Source organism: Pleurodeles waltl, chromosome 9 (genome assembly GCF_031143425.1).
Source record: "Pleurodeles waltl isolate 20211129_DDA chromosome 9, aPleWal1.hap1.20221129, whole genome shotgun sequence".
Taxonomy (NCBI): domain Eukaryota; kingdom Metazoa; phylum Chordata; class Amphibia; order Caudata; family Salamandridae; genus Pleurodeles; species Pleurodeles waltl.
The window spans coordinates 1,157,370,878-1,157,390,186 of NC_090448.1; the positions used below are offsets into that span (position 1 = coordinate 1,157,370,878).

The window sequence follows — 19,309 nt, forward strand, 5'->3', positions numbered from 1 at the left end:
GAGGAGAGACCCCTGGGCCTTATCCCCGATGCAGCTAGTAAACTTGACAGAAGTTTTTAATATTGATTGAGTCAAGTTTCAAGTTTTTCTAGTTTTTTTCCTGCCAAAATAGGCAAATTAGAAAATGCAAACATGTTCAATGCATCGTAATATTTATAATAAAAATACATTTTTTAAACTGAAGTACAGCTATAAATAAAACTGTCATTGCTTGAAACACTGTAAAATGATTCCGACCTTAAAACACAATTGAATATCCTGATAAACTTGACAAGTTTTAAATCCTGACTATAGTTTCACGTTTATTTCTAGTTGTTTTTGCCAAAATAGACAAAGTAGACAATGCAAACATGTTAAATGCATCATAACATTTATAATAAGAATATGCTTTTTAAACGGAAGGACAGTTTATAAATAACTCCCTGTCATCATTGTTTCAAACACTGTAAAAATTATTGCTAATTTAAAACAAAATTGAATATCATCATATTATATATAACCTCAGTTCACATACTTTACGTTTTTGTGATTTCTTAAAAATTGATCACAACAAACTTCTTCTAAAATCTGCGATGCTACTCAGAACTGAATACAGATCAGTGCTAGGGATTCACAAAGAGCAAGTGAATTCTTAAATATCAGGGCTCTTTCCCATTCATTCTACATCCATGATAGGTGGCCACAGAATCGCCGTCCACCCCTCACTCCAAGCGCTTGAATGTCAGGTATTGAGTCTCTTGGGAAGGTTTTAGCCGAAGGATCTCGGCCAACATGTACCTATGGACCAAGCACAGGCAATATATATCACAACCTCCCTCAATGCAGCAGATCTGAAGGCTTCACCGAGCTGATACTGTTACCTGAATTCCCTTCTGAAACAGGAAGTGACATCAGAGGAAGTTGGGAAGAACGCTCTCTAAATCCAAAGGTGCAAAGTTAAATGTTGTATTTTCTTGGAGCTGTCAAGTAGAAGAACTATTTTTTTTTTACGTTGCACATTTACTGCTACAGTACACTGCCCACAAACTGGATATCAGACTTATTAAGAAAGCTGTTTAAAAATGAAATACATAAACACAATTCCAGACTGGGATTGCTTGAACAAGGTCAATTTTGAGGAGCAAGATAATATATTTAGAAAAATATGTCTCTTCTAACATCTGTGTAAATTGTGAGAACAAAGAAGGCCACAAATCAACTGGTAAGCAACCACTCTGTCATCTCAGATACATCAGGCATTTTCAGATCGCCTTTTATTGAAGAAGGCCAAATACTATTGTTATGTTAATTAATTTATATCAATTTATGCAATGGAACATGTTTGCGGTGTGGAAGCCTCAAAAGCTTTTCCCTTGAAACAAGATTGTAGAAGAGACGGACGTATTATGAGAGAAAATGTCAATACAATGGGTTGTTGTTTCACAAAAATAGTGTTTAAACATTATAGTATATATTATTATTGTTATTAATGTTAGCAGTAGTATTACCATCATGAATAGCAGAAATAGCCCTAGAAAAAGTAGGGCCAAGGAAGGTTTCCTGCTCCAACAAAATCAGAAACACAGAAGAGATCCTTTGAGGTTTGACGGTTAGTCCTGGGTGAATTAAATCTGGTTTGATGTGATTCACTTGAATTTCGAATATGAGTAATGGTGAATCCTCAAACTTTTTAGTGGTTTGGATCTGAGGTGATTCCATCCCTGAATTTGCCTTATCAGTCGTATTTGTTGGACATGTTTGGGAAATAAAGGCAAGTTGTAAGCCATCTCTAAAAGGTAGAGTATTGGGGCGTCTCCACCCTGAATCTTAACTTTGGGGAGATTTGAGGGAGGGACGAACTGCCCGTAATGGGCATCGGGCATTTCCCTGGGAGGGTGGAAGGATGGGGGCCGGTTTTTCAATGGTGTTGCAATATCGGCCACCAGTAACAAAAGCAGCAAGTCAGCATAATCCACTCACTCTTATTTTCAGCCATCATGTGGGGGCTGGTCTGACAAAATTGCCAGGATTGCTTCGGGTTCCCAGTTCGGCCCTGATTTGAGGTGTTTTTAGGTAGTTTGAATGACTGAAAACCTTGACTTTAATGGACTCAGTGAATCCCTTGCAATTCCTCTAGTTTGTCTGACTCTGCGCATCAAAGAGAGAGATTTGGCTCAGTCGCAAAAAAGGTGACGCCAACGTAGAGAAGATAACTTGCATGTAAATAAGACTTTTGGGCCTGACATTCCTCACCTGCCCTCAATATCGACTTCGGCGACTCCTGTTATGCCGACTCATGCAAAGCCACCACTTCCTACTGAACTTTCGCGCCTCCGCTCGTAAACAGTTAATAGTATCTCAAGATGGCACAGTTTTTAAATTAAAATATTGCAGACACACTAGTACACTCACTACGCCAGCCAAGGGGAAGGAAAAAAAAAAACCTACAGCCACATCTCCATATCCGCCCATCTGTCCTCAGACGCATTCTTATTATTTTTAGAGAGCACTGTGTGTTTATTTCTGCTCCAAGGCTTATTTATGACTCCCAAAGACAGACTTTTTTTTTCTTTATTCTGTTTTACTCGTATCACATGGTCTAGTCTGGTGCTGGCAGACTCCTGTTTTTTTTTGGGAGGACTTTGTGTTTTTTGCCCTAAATGAGCCCTACAGAATGTGATGGCTCTAGGGCCGAGCTCGGAAGTATTGACTATCTGTGATGGATTTTTTTTTGCTTATTTCACAGAAGGGTGCCATCCCAAAGTTGTGAAGGTGTCTGCAGTCTGGAGCCAGGGTGGCTACCATGCGGCCAGGCCAGGGGGCCTGAATGCAAGCGCTTTCTGCAGAAATATGCGGTCCCTTCAGAGCAGGGCCTGCGTAAATCCTGTGTAAATAGAGGACGGCGAACAAAGGCCGAGCCCCTGCCGCTCGGGGCTTTAGGAGCCATTTGAGAGATGAATGCGCTAAACACTGCTTATAACCGCCTGAAAAGTTGGAGAGAAAGGGGTATAAAATCCCATTCTTTAACTCGCTTTCTGCTCAGGCCCTGGGGGGAGGGTGTTCGGGGCCAGAGGGGGCGGGTAAGCCCGCGGAGCCGGCTTTTTCTTCTATTTTTGCAGTGCTCTTTTGAGTGTGAAGAAGTGCCCGGGTCAGCGTCCTCGGCTTTAATGTCGGGGGAAAAAAACACCCACACAGTTTAGTAAATGTTGCATGTAAACGACGGCATTTCGTCTGCTTGGCCGGCTCTCTGAGCACCAGGCCGCGGCCCGGTCACTTGAAATCACAGGGAAAATGCACTTCAGCGAGTCCGGGGTGGCTCCGCGCAGCGGGAAGGGTGACCTGGGCGCGCTCGTGCACGCAGCTCCGCGCGCCGCCAGCGTGGCGCAACCGCGCGGACGGCGTGATGACGTCAGGAGAGGGGGGACGCACCTGTTCTTACTCTAGCTGGTTGGGCACTTGCAAAACAACAACGTGAAAATACGATGGAAAAAACGCATTTGTTACCCTGTTAACGCAATGGCTCCACAACCCAGACCACGAGTTAGCCATGAAAACCTCGGAATTGTTTGGAAAGTCGGTTTAGGACTCTGGGATGCTTTTGGGGGCCACGCTAATGACCAGTTGTGTGAAAATTCCACCCAAACATTTACACATGGTTCATAAGGATCCCGCTGGGGCATGAGGTTTATATATGTGTTAACCTGCACCTATGCATAGAAGAAACTCTGAGTCTACTAGTTCAATAGAAAGCAACATTTGCAGTCTGTTGGCACCATTAGATGTCAGCACCATCTTCCAAGGTTCCTCTGAAAACATATCTCTGAGAAGACCACATTTGAGCCCTCCAAACCCCTCTACCTGAACCGTCCTGTGCCCACCTCAGCATCTCTCTTAAGGAAAGAACCACCTGCTCTCTTCAACAAAGCACTTCGTAACCAGAGCCTGCTTCCAAGGAGGACTAGTTTACGCATACCTTGTTTGCATGATAATTTGCATCCTTTGTAGCCGAGTGGGGCTCATGATTGAATGTGTGCATGTGGGCATTGCTGAATCTTCCGTGCTCTCCAGGGAAAGATTCTCCAAGAACATTATGTACTTATAAAGGTGATAGGGAAATATGAGGCTACTGAACAGAACCCACTATCCTCATGCAAGGGTAGTGGGCCATTTTTGACGTCATGGTATCCTCTGTTTTCTGTCAGCTTTAATTCAATAGAAACAGAAAACCACGAGAACTCCTTATTATAAGGCCTCACATTTTTCCTTTTTCTGAAAAAAATACACTCACTTGAAAGAGTTGGGATGCAATAGAGGAGCCTAGCCTTAACCCTCCGTAGCCCTTCGACGTAGCCTAGTGAATGCTGCTGCCAATGTTTGTTTATATAGCTCACACAGCTGTCTATTTCTAGGCACCTCTAAATTCAGAAGGTTAGAGAACTCCCACAAACAGTAACCGAGCAGATTACATAGGACCGTGCCATATGTTTAAGTGGTGATGCATGAACTAAGATATAAGCCTGCTGTACCCCAAACCAGTGACGTAGGCATTGAATCCCATCACCCCTCCGTCCACTTCAGATGCAACTCTCCCCTGAAGCCACTGTGCATCAGTCGAGCCTTTCTTACCTTCACCGCTTGTGGGTCCAGTAAATGTATCCCCCGGCCCTCACAGGAAGCAAGATATTTAGCACATGCATGTATTCAAAACAGCCACCTTATCCATTAGAACACACACCCAGTGTGTCTGGCATCCTCTTGAATCCGCAGACCGGTCACCCCATTGGAAGCCTTCAACAACAACCAACCCCTCGTCATTGGCTGCCACCAATAGAGTGATCCAGCTGGGAAAGAGAGCTTGCACTTGGTGGTGTGAGGCTTCCAGGACACGAGAACATCATTGAGGCTTCCTTATTCAGGTCATGCCTCACCGACACTGCGATGCAGAGCAGATCTTTGCACTTTACAAAGAAGATGGACTGGAATGAATTTAGTGAAGAGATTTTCAAGCTAATGTGTATGAGCCCAGAAATAAAAAAAAAAGATGGTCACTTTTGATTAGAAAAGAAGCTGATCACAAGCCATAGATTCAAAGAGACTGCAAAAAGCCATACGGACGCACATTATGACCAGTAGAAGTGTGAAGGCCTAGCAATGAGCAGTGGGTTCCTGATGAGATGCACTGATAGATGCAGACTGCTGGGTTTGCTGTGCCCATGGGATCATAAGACTTATGTGGTAACCTTTGTAAAGTTTTGATTTCTGAACTTGATCCTTGACCCCATTTGGACATTTTTGCACCATTCCTCGCACCCCTGGGGGCCTAATCCTGAAGTCTCCTGGTGTATATTTCAGTGTTCTCTTTGTTTGAGTTTAGCGCTAAAGGAGCGATAATTCCCAGGCGTGGCTCCATAAAGAGCACCGGTTGACTGACAGGCAGGTTAGTGAGCGGTACACCTTCTGTAAATGCCCCTGAAGGTGTTATGGGGTGGGGATTAAAGGGAGGCACCCATCTCCTGCAGTCATTTCCCAGCTATTCGACTGAAAAGGCAGTGCAAACTTTCGTTGAACTTTGATCTGGTATTAAGGCATGAACAAAGCCTGCCAGAAAAGGCTGAACGGTGTTATAGAATTGTTCGTATTTCAGTTTGAATATGCATACGAACAACGCCTTGGAAAAATAGAAAAAAAAAGAGTTGTGTGAAGGAGAAGTGTATCCTTCTCATTTTAGACAATGCATTATAAATCCATCTTTTTATGAGTGTGTTGTGCATGTTTATGCTTTCTTTTAAGAGACGCAGATGTCTTAATCTGCAAATGGATGGACAAACTGATGGACTGACTTCAAACTATTCTTTACAATGTGGCTTTTTTTTTTTCCTCCTCCTCGTGGCTCTGCCTTTCAGAAGAGCCTGAGGCTACAGTACGCCACCTCACCTCCCCAAGGCCCACCGGCTGCCTCCTAATGGCTACCCTCCATCTGTGTCCTCGGTACAGCGGACGAGCGGGCGCCCGCTTCTGGATTTGGGGAGCTCGTTGTCCCAGGTTAAAATGCTGGATTTGCCAGCGAACCGTCAGAAGCCATTAGTCTCTTGGAGAATTTGCCTTGCAGCGGTTCCTCAGCACACGGGACCGCATGCATGCATTCGAGGGCGCACGAGCGAGGATTCTGGGGTTGGGAACATCCATGTAGATTGCTCATGGTGCCTCAGATCTAACAAGGAGAATGGAGCACATTGGGGACTTTTCCATCCTATTATTTGGTTCTCCTGCCTTGCTGGAGTTATTATCAGAGCCCCGAGAGCACTGGATGGAGGTCGTGGTCTCCCAAGCCTGGGCAGATGTAGGGAAGATGCTATGCCTTGAGGCAGGGCAGCTCTAATGAAGTGGCCTTGTAGGTCTGTACGCACTGGGGAGTCAAGGGGGGTCACCGCTTCTGTGAATTAGACAAGAGTGAAAATTAGAAAGTCAGCAAAATGAGCCAACCGTGTTTCCTTTTGCAGTGTATCCTTGACTATTCAAGGCTGTGGGGGGGAACCAGAATGAGCTTTTGGATGGGAGACCTCCTTCCTTGCACGGTCAGTGATGAATGGTGCAAGAATAGTGTTTCTTAAATATCGTCTGAAAAAAATAGTGTGTTGTAAGTATTGTTTCCCATTGATTTGGAGGTAATGATTCAACATCTACACACAATGGAGTGATATTTTTGTAAACGATATTAGTCATAGTATTCTGACATACTGTTGTTAGCAATGCTGCATTAATAGACAAGAGAGGGAAAAAGTACCACGCACAATCAAAGACCAGGGCTTAAGATTTCCGCAGCAAGTGGTCTAGGGGTCTCCTGGTATTTTCTCAGTTGAGCAACGGTGACTACAAGAGACTATAAGAATTAGGCCAGGGATCTTCAGCGTTCCTCGGGAAGCCTTGATTTGGCCGGCTCCGTATACAGTGAACGGCGAGTCTGTTGTTTTAGGCTATCTTGCACAAGGTTTTTAGTTAGCGTTGGATTAAAGGCATCATGGCCTAATGGGTGTCTCTGGTTACATTGCCACAGCCCTTGCCTGAGCGGAGACCCCAGATGTCCTTCCTGGAGCTCTAGTTCGTGGGCACTAGCAGGTACGTTACATCTGGACTCACTACTTCCCCTACCATGGTCTGTTATTCCTCTGCACCAGGTAGCGTAACCTCTGCTCTCCCTGCTTCCCTCTCCGGGACCTCTGTTCCTTACAACTCTGCAGCTTAGCAAGGGTGCATGGGTTCTGGAGCAGGCAAGGAAAATAGCCTCTTTGACTGACGTTGGTGTAGTAGAGTACAGCAACTGTTATGGTTCAATGTGCCCATTAGGGCTTTGTGTCCCGGTGCCACTGCACCTGCTGCACTAATGGTAGCTACATCCCCGCTTAGCAGAAAAGAAAATCACTGTATGGACTCTTTCCGATGACAGGAATTTTGCTTCCTGAGTGTTAGCAGGTTATATAAACTCTGCACTACTCTCCTAGGGAACGACAATGTATACATACACTTTTGGGGCACGGCTGCCGACAAGGTACTTTCAGGCAGCATAAACTCTACAAATGCTCCTTACAGTCCCGGGACTTGGCTGCCTCCTAGGTGCCGCTACAATGTATACTTCACTTCCGGGAGCGGGCTGTTTCCTAGGTACCGCTACAATTTATTCTTCCACATCCGGGGTCCAGCTGCTTCCCAGGTACCTCTACAATATATACCTCCACTTCAGGGAAGCAGCTGGTGCCTAGTTACCGCTACGATGTATACCTCCACTTTAGGGACCTAGCTAGTTCCTAGTTACCTCTACAATATATACCACTGGGATCTGACTGCTTTCTAGGTAACTTTGCAATGTATACTTCCACTTCTCAGACCTGGCTGCTTCCTAGGTATTTATACAATGTATACTTCACTTCCGGGCGCGGGCTGTTTCCTAGGTACCGCTGCAATTTATTCTTCCACATCCGGGGTCCGGCTGCTTCCCGGGTACCTCTATAATATATACCTCCACTTCTGGGAACCGTCTGCATCCTTGGTACCTCTACAATAAATACCTACACTTCAGGGAAGCAGCTAGTTCCTAGATACCTCTACAACATATACCTCCGCTTCCGGGATCTGACTGCTTTCTAAGTAACTTTGTAATGTATACTTCCCCTTCTCAAACCCGGCTGCTTCCTAGGTACCTGTGGGCACTATAAACTCCACAGCGCCTCTCGTCGCCTTCCTCCCCCTCCCCCAGTCCTTGGTGTGCCCCTGGGCTAATGATGTGAAGGGCGTGGGGGGGGGGGTATGGGCTGTGGAAGTCGCAGGCGGCGCCCCATCTTCGGCATCCTTCATCTATTTTGCATTTGATTGCGCCACCAGCCGGCTCTTGTTTCTTTGCATTTTTTTCCCCGCTTTACAGAAAAGTTATAAGTTCAAATATTAATGCATGAATTTTGCGTACCCGGCCTCCCTTGATTGATGTCTCCCCAAAAACGGGGAGACGTGGTTGTGTGAATTTGAGGAAGGCGAGGGCCCTACGACGCCTGCGCTGGAAGAGTTTTCAGATACATAATTTAGTTGCCCTCCAGGCAAGCTTTCAAGGCTTTTTTTGCCGGAGGGCGAGAAAAAATAACTCTGCCTGCTAAAAGTAACTGATTTCTGCTAATGCACAATTAATGGCCGGGAGACGCACAAAGGGACGAGGGGCTGGCGGAAAGTTTCTGATTAAGAGCGTGTCCCTGCCTTGATCTCCGTCAGGCCTCGTCTTTTTTTAATGATGCAGATCAGCGAGGCGGAGATGTCAACATTCCCCTGTCATGCAAATGCCATGTGAGGGTCGTGTGTCGCGTGGGAGCCTGCGTGCCGGGCAGGGGACCGCGTCCTGGAAGGCGCCCGCCGCCATTGTCACGCTTCTTGTCGACATAAGTGGAGCGGGACCCTCTGAGAGCGGGGTCTGATACAGGGGCGCCATCTTCAAGGCCCACTCCGGCACAGTTCATGCAGCAGCAACTGCAAGGTAGGACTTGTCCTGGTAGTTCGGGCTGGACCGCCCCCTTTGGAGCGAGGTCAGGAGTCATTTGCATATGGCTGGGTCCCAACTGAAGTGGCATGGTGGCCCGTGGCCTGACTCATTACCATGCCTTTTACCTATCCATGCAAACCTGCCCACTGTAGCTTGGATGGTGTCCACATGGTTGAAATCCCTTTCTTGTGCCTCGGTTTTTGGTATGGTGCAGTGTGTAATTTACAAAGAGCTGGTGCAGATCCGGAGAACCAGAGTTATTATAATTGAATTAATGGTATGTGTCTATGTAAGACACATGAAAAAAAGAACTGTTTAAAGAGACACAGTTTCCAGTGTTTATACATGCATATGAGCAATCACACTTAATGAGAAAATTTATGAGGCGGTTGCTTTATGGAGACGGAGGGAAAGGTTCATTAGTGCACTCGTGATTAGAGCAAACTGTTGGTCTAGCATTTTTCCTCCCTGTTCTGAAGCTTCTTCCCTTTCTGTCCTTTCAGGGGACGGGTTAGACAACAGCGTGGCCTCGCCGGGCACGGGGGACGATGACGACCCGGACAAGGACAAAAAGCGCCAGAAAAAAAGAGGCATTTTCCCCAAAGTAGCCACAAATATCATGCGAGCGTGGCTCTTCCAGCATCTTACGGTAAGTGTGAGCAATTTTCGCTGCTTCCTTCTCGTGACTTGTAATATGACTTCTGATTGGTCAGCTTCTGTTGAAGGTTGGATGTGAGGTTGGCACTCCCCTGGTTACGTAACGTGCTTGTCTCATTGTTTGCATTGCATTGTGTGAATACGTCAAAGATGGTTGCCTTCAAGGCAGCGGACTGGCCCACCTGTTATTCAAGATGGCCGATGTTTGATGACAACGCACTTTGGTGGTTGATCATGTATCCCGCTTCTCTGGTCCTTTTGAACCATTTCGAAACGTGAGACAAATTTAGCTTGTTTGTCTCTTGCTGGTGAATGCCATGATGATTAAGGGAGGATATAATGGGATTTTAGCGGATGAGATAGCCGGCACCGTTGTGACAGAGTAACCAATCTGCTGAGTTCTAAATCAAGCCCTAAATCTTTCAGTGGAAATGAGGTCACAGCGGTATTGGGAGAGTGGAAAGCAAAAATGTGCTGTTGGTCTGTGTTTAGGAACTTTAGCCTTCTGCATTGATAATGGCAGTATTCGTGTTGTCTGGTCCAGACCACGCTCTTGGTTCGGTTGGGTTGGGGCTGGCCGTGTTGCTGTCACTGCCATGTGGTATGTGGATTAAGGCCATAGTCAGCATGATAGTGGTTAGTCATGGTGCAGTAATTTCTGGAAATGCTGGAGTTAAGATGCTGCCGGTTCTGGGAAAGCTGTGGTTAGGATGCTGTACTTGATAGGAATGTTGGAGCTAGGATGCTGCTCTGCTTGGAATACTGGAGTTAGGATGCTGTCACTGCTCGAAATTTTGTAGTTAGGATGCTGTCACTGCTGGGAATGTTGGCGTTAGGATGCTGTCACTGCTGGGAATGCGGAAGTGGGAATGCTGCAGTTAGGATGCTGTCATTGTTTGGAATGCTGGAATTAGGGCGCTGCCACTGCTGGGAATGCTGGATTTGGGATGCTGTCATAGCTTGGAATGCTGGAGTTAGGATTCTGTCACTGTTTAGGATGCTAGAGTTGGAACGCTGTCACTGCTAGGAATTTCATATTAGGACGCTTCCTCTGCTGGGAATGATGGATCTGGGATGCTGTGGCTGCTGGAAAACTTTGCACTGTTTGGGAAAACCCTTGCTCCCAGAAATCCTCAGCACCAGCTCCACATCTCCTTGCTGATACACATTTCCTCTGCTTGTCACTGTGGCCTACACTGACTTCAACCAGCTGTCCTGGTTTTTGGAACTAGAACCTTTCTCTTCTGTGCACATCACTTGAAAGACCCTTCCTTGCATTTTGGTCTCACGTGCCTGTTGTTGGGCCTGCTACAGCTATAGGCAGTGGGCTGGAAGAGGGAGAGGTTTTCCCACAAGTAACCACAGGACCTGCCACATGGGAAGGGCTAGACCTGCGAGCTGTTAAGAGCATGAAATAAATATGTTCAGTGATCTTGGGCTCTGGTATTTGCTGGTGGTCCTCTACTATGTAGTTCAGTTTTGCTGCTGCAGGGGAACAATACTCCTCGAGCTTATGGCAATATTTGCTTGTTGGGGGTACCATCTGCCCCCCCAGCCTTCAGTTGCCATGTTCACTTGGTGCAATTATGATCTGGTGTTAGAACATTTGTCATGGTTTCTTTTGGTTCCCATCCCTCCTAGGAATTAAACAAAAACTTCGAAGGTGGGGTAAGCACATGTGTTAATCTTTAGGGTTGGTCTGTGTGTTACGTAGACCTGTTGTGTTGGCACCCCAGCTTGTAGTGCAGTTAAACCTGTTTTTGCACAAAGGTGAGGGTAAGCATTGTAACATAAGACGTAACCTTGCACAAGGATGGAAGGAAACGTGGCTGTTGACTCAGAGACGCAAACCTCATGGCGTGTTTGTAGAGTGATGGAGAGGCACCACCTTCAGCACATAGCCCTGAGTTGCCCGAACACTCCTGGGCCAAGGTGCGCGCAACCTGCGCATTCGCGCCATGCGCGTGCTGTTTGCACAAAAGAGGCTTTTTGAGCTTCTGATGCCATCCTTAGCAAGGCACAGATTAAAGATGCTCTCGAAGTGCTTCTTCTGGGTCATTATCTTAAAAGCTAGCCGCCTTCACTTCTGGGGGAGCGGGATTGCATGCGCGGAACAGGAGCACTTTGCGCGGCAATCTACCTGCATCCCCCCTTTTGCAATTGGTTTTATGTATCGCTGTTCCGCTGACTATTACAGCTTCACTTAGGCACCAAAATACCTTCTTTTTTTAAAACTTTCACAGAAGAACTATTTGCTTTCTCTCAGGTTTTTTTTTTTTACTCTTTGTGCAGTATGCTAGAAGTGTTTGCTAGGAGGCAGACAATTTGTCAAATCCGGCTGCTGGCTACAGAAGGATGGTAGCCCTAAGTGAGATGGTAGATGGTACAACCAGGGGATGACTTTGGCGATATGTTCCTTGATGTGGGTGTAAGTTCCTCACCAAACAGGCAGGGTCACTAAACAGCTGCGGAAGCATCATGTTTGCGCTCATGCTTCGGTGATGGGCAGAGCACATGTGTATAATGCAACTGTGCCTGAATGGCATATGCCCATGTTATATTTGGAAAGGCAGAAATTATATTTTTGTGCAATTACAGGGACAAACTGTGGGCATAGCTTGGCCTCCGTTGGTACTGCTTTTAGTTGCTATGAAATATAATACCTTATGCGACCTAGCCCTTAATACCGGAGTGCAGACTCATTCCCAATACCACTCTACAACCCATCCCCAATACCGCTCTACCGCCCTATCCCTAGTACCACTCTACCGCTCCATCCCCAATACCACTCTACAACCCATCCCCAATACCACTCTACAACCCATCCTCAATACCACTTTACAGCCCCATCCCCAATACCACTCTACAGCCCCATCCCTAATACCACTCTACAGCCCTATCCCTAATACCACTCTACAGCCCCATCCCCAATACCACTCTATGGCCCCATCCTCAATACCGCTCTACGGGCCCATCCTCAATACCACTCTATGGGCCTATCCTCAATACCACTCTACCGCTCCATCCCCAATACCACTCTACAACCCATCCTCAATACCACTTTACAGCCCCATCCCCAATACCACTCTACAGCCCTATCCCTAATACCACTCTACAGCCCCATCCCCAATACCACTCTATGGCCCCATCCCCAATACCGCTCTACGGCCCCATCCTCAATACCACTCTATGGGCCTATCCTCAATACCGCTCTACAGCCCTATCCCTAATACCACTTTACAGCACATCCCCAATACCACTCTATGGCCCCATCCCCAGTACCACTCTACAGCCCTATCCCCAGTACCACTCTACGACCCTATCCCCAGTACCACTCAATGTGCCTATCCCTAGTACCACTCTACGACCCTATCCCCAGTAGCACTCTACGGCCCTATCCCCAGTACCACTCTACAGCCCTATCCCAGTACCACTCTACGACCCCATCCCCAGTACCACTCTACAGCCCTATCCCAGTACCACTCTACGACCCCATCCCCAGTACCACTCTACAGCCCTATCCCAGTACCACTCTACGACCCTATCCCCAGTACCACTATAGGGCCCTATCCCCAGTACCACTCTAGGACCCTATCCCCAGTAGCATTCTACAGCCCTATCCCTAGTACCACTCTACAGCCCTATCCCTAGTACCACTCTACAGCCCTATCCCTAGTACCATTCTAGGACCCTATCCCCAGTACCACTCTAGGACCCTACCCCCAGTACCACTCTATGTCCCTATCCCTAATACCACTCTACAGCCCCATCCCCAGTACCACTCTACGGCCCTAGCCCTGGTAGTATTCTACAGTACTTTGCTCAGGACCGCTCTACAGCTCTATCATCAGCTCGACTGCAGTAACCGTGGCATGTGTGTGCAACTACTGAGTCTTTCGCTGGGCAGAGGTGTTTCCTGTGGATCTGTTGGACCAGGTGTAGAGTGGCTACTGGTCCTGATTTGTTCCTTTAGAAAAAGGGAGTAAAACATAGCCTAGGCTCCTGGAAAGTCACCGACAGGCCATTGAGACACGAATCCTGAAACTGTCGCCAGCACTCCATGGTACCTATGGTGGTAAAGGGTGGTGGTGGGTGCCTAGCCTGGGCTCTCTTCCAGCCCTGGCTCAATGCTGCCATTCGCACAGCTCCCATTTGCACATCAAACACCCAGAATGTTTAGTGAATCAATTCCAGTCTTTGAAAATGTAACACTCAGTTTTAGGTCTGGCTAAAACAGGTGTTATTTTATTGATAATATCTGCTGCTAAGGTAACCGGAAGGAGACTCACGGGGAGAGTACTAGGTCACATCAGAGGAAGGCCAAGAGATAGCAGTTCCCATATCAGAAAGTATTTATATGTAGCACACACTTGTGTCTTTGTGAACCTGTCCTTAGTAAGGATTTTATACAAATATTGCAGTGTTTACAATCTCTAGCGCCCCAGCGCTTTGAGACCCTCACAGGTGAGCAGCCACGCTTTACAAATACTGATTGATTGAGTGATAGGTGTGCAGTGTTGTGCAAGATATGTGAACCCTAATCAAGTTAACCTTGTAAAAAAAGATAGAAACTGAAAGTAAGGCCCATTGGCTTTGTCATTTATTCTTTTGTACATTTGGCGAGCACTGAACTGGTCACAGGATGGGCAGGGGGACCTAATCCGTTGCAACTGGCTACCTAAGCAAGCCACGCAATCGGCGCCCAGGCCCCAAGTCTCAAGGGCACATTCTTTAAAATTGATTTTTTTTCCTGGAATGTGTTGACACATTACTTGCCGGTCTAGGTGACAACGATGCTTACCTGGAGATGTGAAAGTCAATTACAAGGATGGTGGACTGCTAACGGTGTCCTGACTGTAGCCAATCATAGTGGGTCACAAAATGCAATCTGCTCAATTAATATTGATGAGGAGGGTGGCTCTGCAACCCACTACAGTTCAGTATTTTGACAACCAACCTAGTAATATGTAGCACAGTTTCTTAAAAATAAAAGAAACCGGCCACAAAAGTAGACTCACAATTTGTGACCAATATCTTACTACATCTGGCCCAACAAGGTACGTAAGTCATGTATCAGCAGAGGTTCTCAGACATGACCAATGCTCTGTCCAGGCCTCCCAGGTGCTGTGGTGGTCTCTCCAGAGGTCAGCAGCCCCCCGGCCCCCTCTTGGCTCAGAGGAACTTAGAGAACACGAGTCTGCGGCGCAGTAATGAGATCTGCACGCAGGCTGCCTAATTGAAAAGGCTGTCAACCTACTGCATGTTGGTCAGGGGTTATCACGAGGGTTTAATCACCTCTATCTGTCCGGCGGGGGGGGGGGGGGGAGCTGCACCAGCCAGACCCCCAGCCTCACCATGTGCCAATGATTTGTGCCATTATCAAAATGACTCCACAGCTGTTAATGGCTGCACCGGCGCAGAGGGGGAGGGGCTATCCTGCAAATTGTTCTTAGTTTGGCAGCCCTTCCATGAAAGGATCCTGTGAGGGAAGGGATGAATGCAGCCCTGCCAAGTTTCCCTGGTCCATGTGTATCATGCAGCTCCAGTCCAGGTTTTTCCTTTGAATTGTGGGACTTGTTGTTTTATTTATTCTGTTATAAAAAGAGGACTACAAGCCCCAGAATTCAAAGGGGGTAATACTGATGTGGAGCAGCACGTCACTCATGGACCTTGGGAAGCTTGGCAGCTATGTCAATGGGGCCTTCCAGAACTGTCCTAAAACTTTTTAGAGGCCTTATCTCGTGTCAGCCAGTTCTCACCTTTTAAACCAACAGCAATTTCAGTGATTGGATTTTTCAATCCTCTTTTTCTCGTGTTAAACATGTAATTACAAATCCCAGAATGCAACGCTCTTTAGGTTGAAAACATGAAGTGGTGTACCTGACATGGGGTCGCTCAGCGCACCTCCATCTGTTAGTCGCCTGTATTGGATCATTGTCTCTCACTGTCAGCGCCCCCCCCCCCCCACCATTTCAGCGCCCCCTACATATGAAGCGTCTGCAGCGCTCAAACTCCCTCCTTCCGCCTGTGGGGTGTTTCCTTGTTGCTGAAAGCATTACCCACTTTTTAAAGCAACCGCAGGTCCATATTGATAAAAGTAAAACGTGAAACTACAAGTACCACCATGCTTTGCTCAGCTCGATGAAAAGCAAGGACTGGCTTAAAGCCAGTGACATGGTGGGAATTGACATTTACGATTCCTGACAAGACTATTCTTTTGAAAGCGTGGTAGGTCTGGGGAGGGTCAGTTACGCGTCCAACAGTATGATAGACTCATGCAACAGGCAGCACAGCACTACTGAGCAATTTTCAGTCTTGTTGAATTGGAATTCGAATGAACATGTAGATTAGCTGTAACTATGCAGGTAGGGAGCTAGGAGTGAGTTGGATTGTCTAAAGAATATTGGGACCAAGTGGTCTAGCATCCATGAATGCCTGACTTTCAGCCAGGTTTCTGTTTCCCCATCTCTTCTCTTAGTTTCTTGTCTCTCACTGCATCCAGCAGCCTTTCTGTGGAGCCTGGCCCGCAGGCATGCTTCTTTCAAGACCATTCCCTTAGAAAAAGAAGTCCCCATTTCGAAAAAGCATTCCTTCGCTGCCCCCAACCCCTCCTCGCTCTCTAAACATTATTTTAAATTGGCCGTACCCCCTCTGTGCTCTTCAACCTCCTCTTGTGTTACAATAATCCCCCCATGTTCTTGGAGGCTTTCTTGAGAGGCTGGGGCTGGTGGTGAGGGGGGCAGTGGGCTTTACTTTAGAGAAACTAATTGAATTATCTCATTACTTGGATTTGTAAAGTAAATGTATTTTGCGTCCCAGGATGGGTCCCCATAGAAGAGGCTGCTTGGCTGTACCCCCTGAATGGGCAATTGGTGCATTTTGACATGCATGCATTCATTAACCCAGGGGATCGTAGAAGAACGCAGTATTTTTTGTTCCCCCAAACACCCAACTAGCACCGAGCGAATCTTTCTATACCCTTTGGGGGGTTTCGAACATAGGTTCTCTGCCACAAGGCATTATCCCCATTTCTGAATCAGTAAAAAGTAAAAGAGTGGGGAAGAACCCCAAAACAAAGAGCAAAGCCAGCAATCGATCACTGTTTGTCTCAATATGACAAAAAAATCATTAACCTCTTCTGCTCCTGACGGATAAAGTGGCCAGGCCTCTTAAAGATTTAACCTATATGCAAGGAAATTAATGGGTTTACTAAATGCAGGGGTAGGCCGGTCACCCCCCTCATTAGCTCTGTAACCCCCAAAGAGAATGAGAAAACTTCAGAGAAAGCAGACTTCTTTTCTGTGGGAAGGGCTGTGGGCTGGGAGGTCTCCTGAAATTATTATTTTTTTCTACCAGCCGTGAAAAACCTTGTAATTGTCCACTTTATTCTATAGAGCTTTCAGTGCTGGGAGTTAGTGAGCCCCTGAGAGCTCCCAGTGGACACAGAGATACAGTGATTTGCACAGGGTAGGGAGTGTGTCTCTAAGTGCTCTCAGAAGGATAAAGTGATTTGCACAAGACAGCACAGTTTGGTCAAGGGAGAAGCCAGGATTAGAACTCGAGACTTTTGCTCTCGCAGCCGGCGACTAGTCCACATCTCCCCCTGAAACAAATATACCCTATAATCATGTCATTCCTGTCTCAACATGCTTTAAAGGCAGATGTACTATTCCTAGCTGCCCGTGGTAGGGTTGAAGGTTGAGCTCCTGGGGTTCGAACCTGTGACCTGCAGGTCGCATATGATGCCCCTGAGTTAGGTACCCATGCTGCTGACAGATGCATCTTCTGGTGTCTTTCTGCTTAGTCTGCAGCCTGATCTGCCTTTTAGCGCTGGCGTCCTTGACATCGGCTGCTTTTGGGCGAGGGTACTCTGATTGACGGGGGCCTAGGATTAGGCGGGGGGTACCCGGAGTACCTCATGCCCCTCCTTCGACGCTGTGGTCATCGGGTCTCCTTCCACCACGCCGTCTTCCGGGTTAGACACCTCTTCCGGTGTTTGCGTGGGAGAGGACATGACGAGGGGACAAAGGTTTTGGATGTCTCTTCACATTTCCATCGCCGTCAATGGTTTATTTCCGGCGGAGGAGGGTCGTAGATGTGAGCTTTGTAGCTAAGGGAGCACACGGCTTCTGACCCTGGGCTCACTCCTGCTGGCAGACCCCTCGATGGCGACTGTGGGGCAGACCCAGGACAGGTACACGTGTGGGTGGTGGCCTGGGGTCGCCTCCCAAGGATGGGTGTGGTTTCGCCTGGCCTGCACTGAACCAGGTCCTTTAAAACCATGACATAATAACATTATTAAAGGAGATGGGAGCATGTCCATCAGAGTTTGAGGGGCAGAGCCATACATGCCAGCATTTTGGGGAAAAAAATCGGGAGAATGTGTTTCTCCCATTGACTTCTAATGGGGTCTGAATCGGGTTACTGTTATGTATTGGATTTTTAAATGTGCTGCGACAGGATCGGTTGCAAATGAACGCCTTTTTTCCTTACCTGTCAGGTGCACACACAAAGCGCTATGGCAGGCAGAAAGAGCGTGATGCAAGTGCTGTGCCCTACCCGCAGGAGCAGGTTACTGGCCGTGCATGCAGAGCGTGATGCAAGTGCTGTGCCCTACCCGCAGGAGCAGGTTACTGGCCGTGCATGCAGAGCGTGATGCAAGTGCTGTGCCCTGGCCGCAGGAGCAGGTTACTGGCCGTGCATGCAGAGAGAGTGTGATGCAAGTGCTGTGCCCTGGCCCGCAGGAGCAGGTTACTGGCAGTGCATGCAGAGAGAGTGTGATGCAAGTGCTGTGCCCTGGCCCGCAGGAGCAGCTTACTGGCCGTGCATGCAGAGAGAGCGCAGTGCATGCAGATAGAGTGTGATGCAAGTGCTGTGCCCTGGCCTGCAGGAGCAGGTTACTGGCAGTGCATGCAGAGAGAGCGTGATGCACGTGCTGTGCACTGGCCCGCAGGAGCAGGTTACTGGCAGTGCATACAGAGACAGTGATGCAAGTGCCGTGCACTGGCCGGCAGGAGCAAGTTACTGGCTGTGCATGCAGAGCGTGATGCAAGTGCTGTGCCCCGGCCTGCAGGAGCAGGTTACTGGTCGTGCATGCAGAGCGTGATGCAAGTGCTGTGCACTGTCCCGCAGGAGCAGGTTACTGGCAGTGCATGCAGAGAGAGCGTGATGCAAGTGCTGTGCCCTGGCCTGGAGGAGCAGGTTACTGGCCGTGCATGCAGAGCGTGATGCAAGTGCTGTGCCCTGGCCTGCAGGAGCAGGTTACTGGCAGTGCATACAGAGAGAGTGTGATGCAAGTGCTGTGCCCTGGCCTGCAGGAGCAGGTTACTGGTCGTGCATGCAAAGCGTGATGCAAGTGCTGTGCCCTGGTCTGCAGGAGCAGGTTACTGGCAGTGCATGCATAGAGAGCGTGATGCAAGTGCTGTGCACCTGCCTGCAGGAGCAGGTTACTGGCAGTGCATACAGAGACAGTGATGCAAGTGCCGTGCACTGGCCTGCAGGAGCAAGTTACTGGCTGTGCATGCAGAGCGTGATGCAAGTGCTGTGCCCCGGCCTGCAGGAGCAGGTTACTGGCCGTGCATGCAGAGCGTGATGCAAGTGCTGTGCACTGGCCCGCAGGAGCAGGTTACTGGCCGTGCATGCAGAGCGTGATGC

General features: G+C 47.9%; 1 protein-coding gene across 19 annotated transcripts in view; it reads left to right on the top strand.

Annotated features, from left to right (window-relative positions):
* MEIS2 (Meis homeobox 2) overlaps nucleotides 1-19,309 on the top strand; it is a 299,653-nt gene that overhangs the window by 100,830 nt on the left and 179,514 nt on the right. For all 19 annotated transcript variants that reach the window (XM_069209023.1, XM_069209015.1, XM_069209016.1 and 16 more), the window contains one exon: nucleotides 9,502-9,647. In XM_069209023.1, the coding sequence (XP_069065124.1) occupies nucleotides 9,502-9,647 (146 nt within the window). The remainder of the gene's footprint in view (nucleotides 1-9,501; nucleotides 9,648-19,309) is intronic.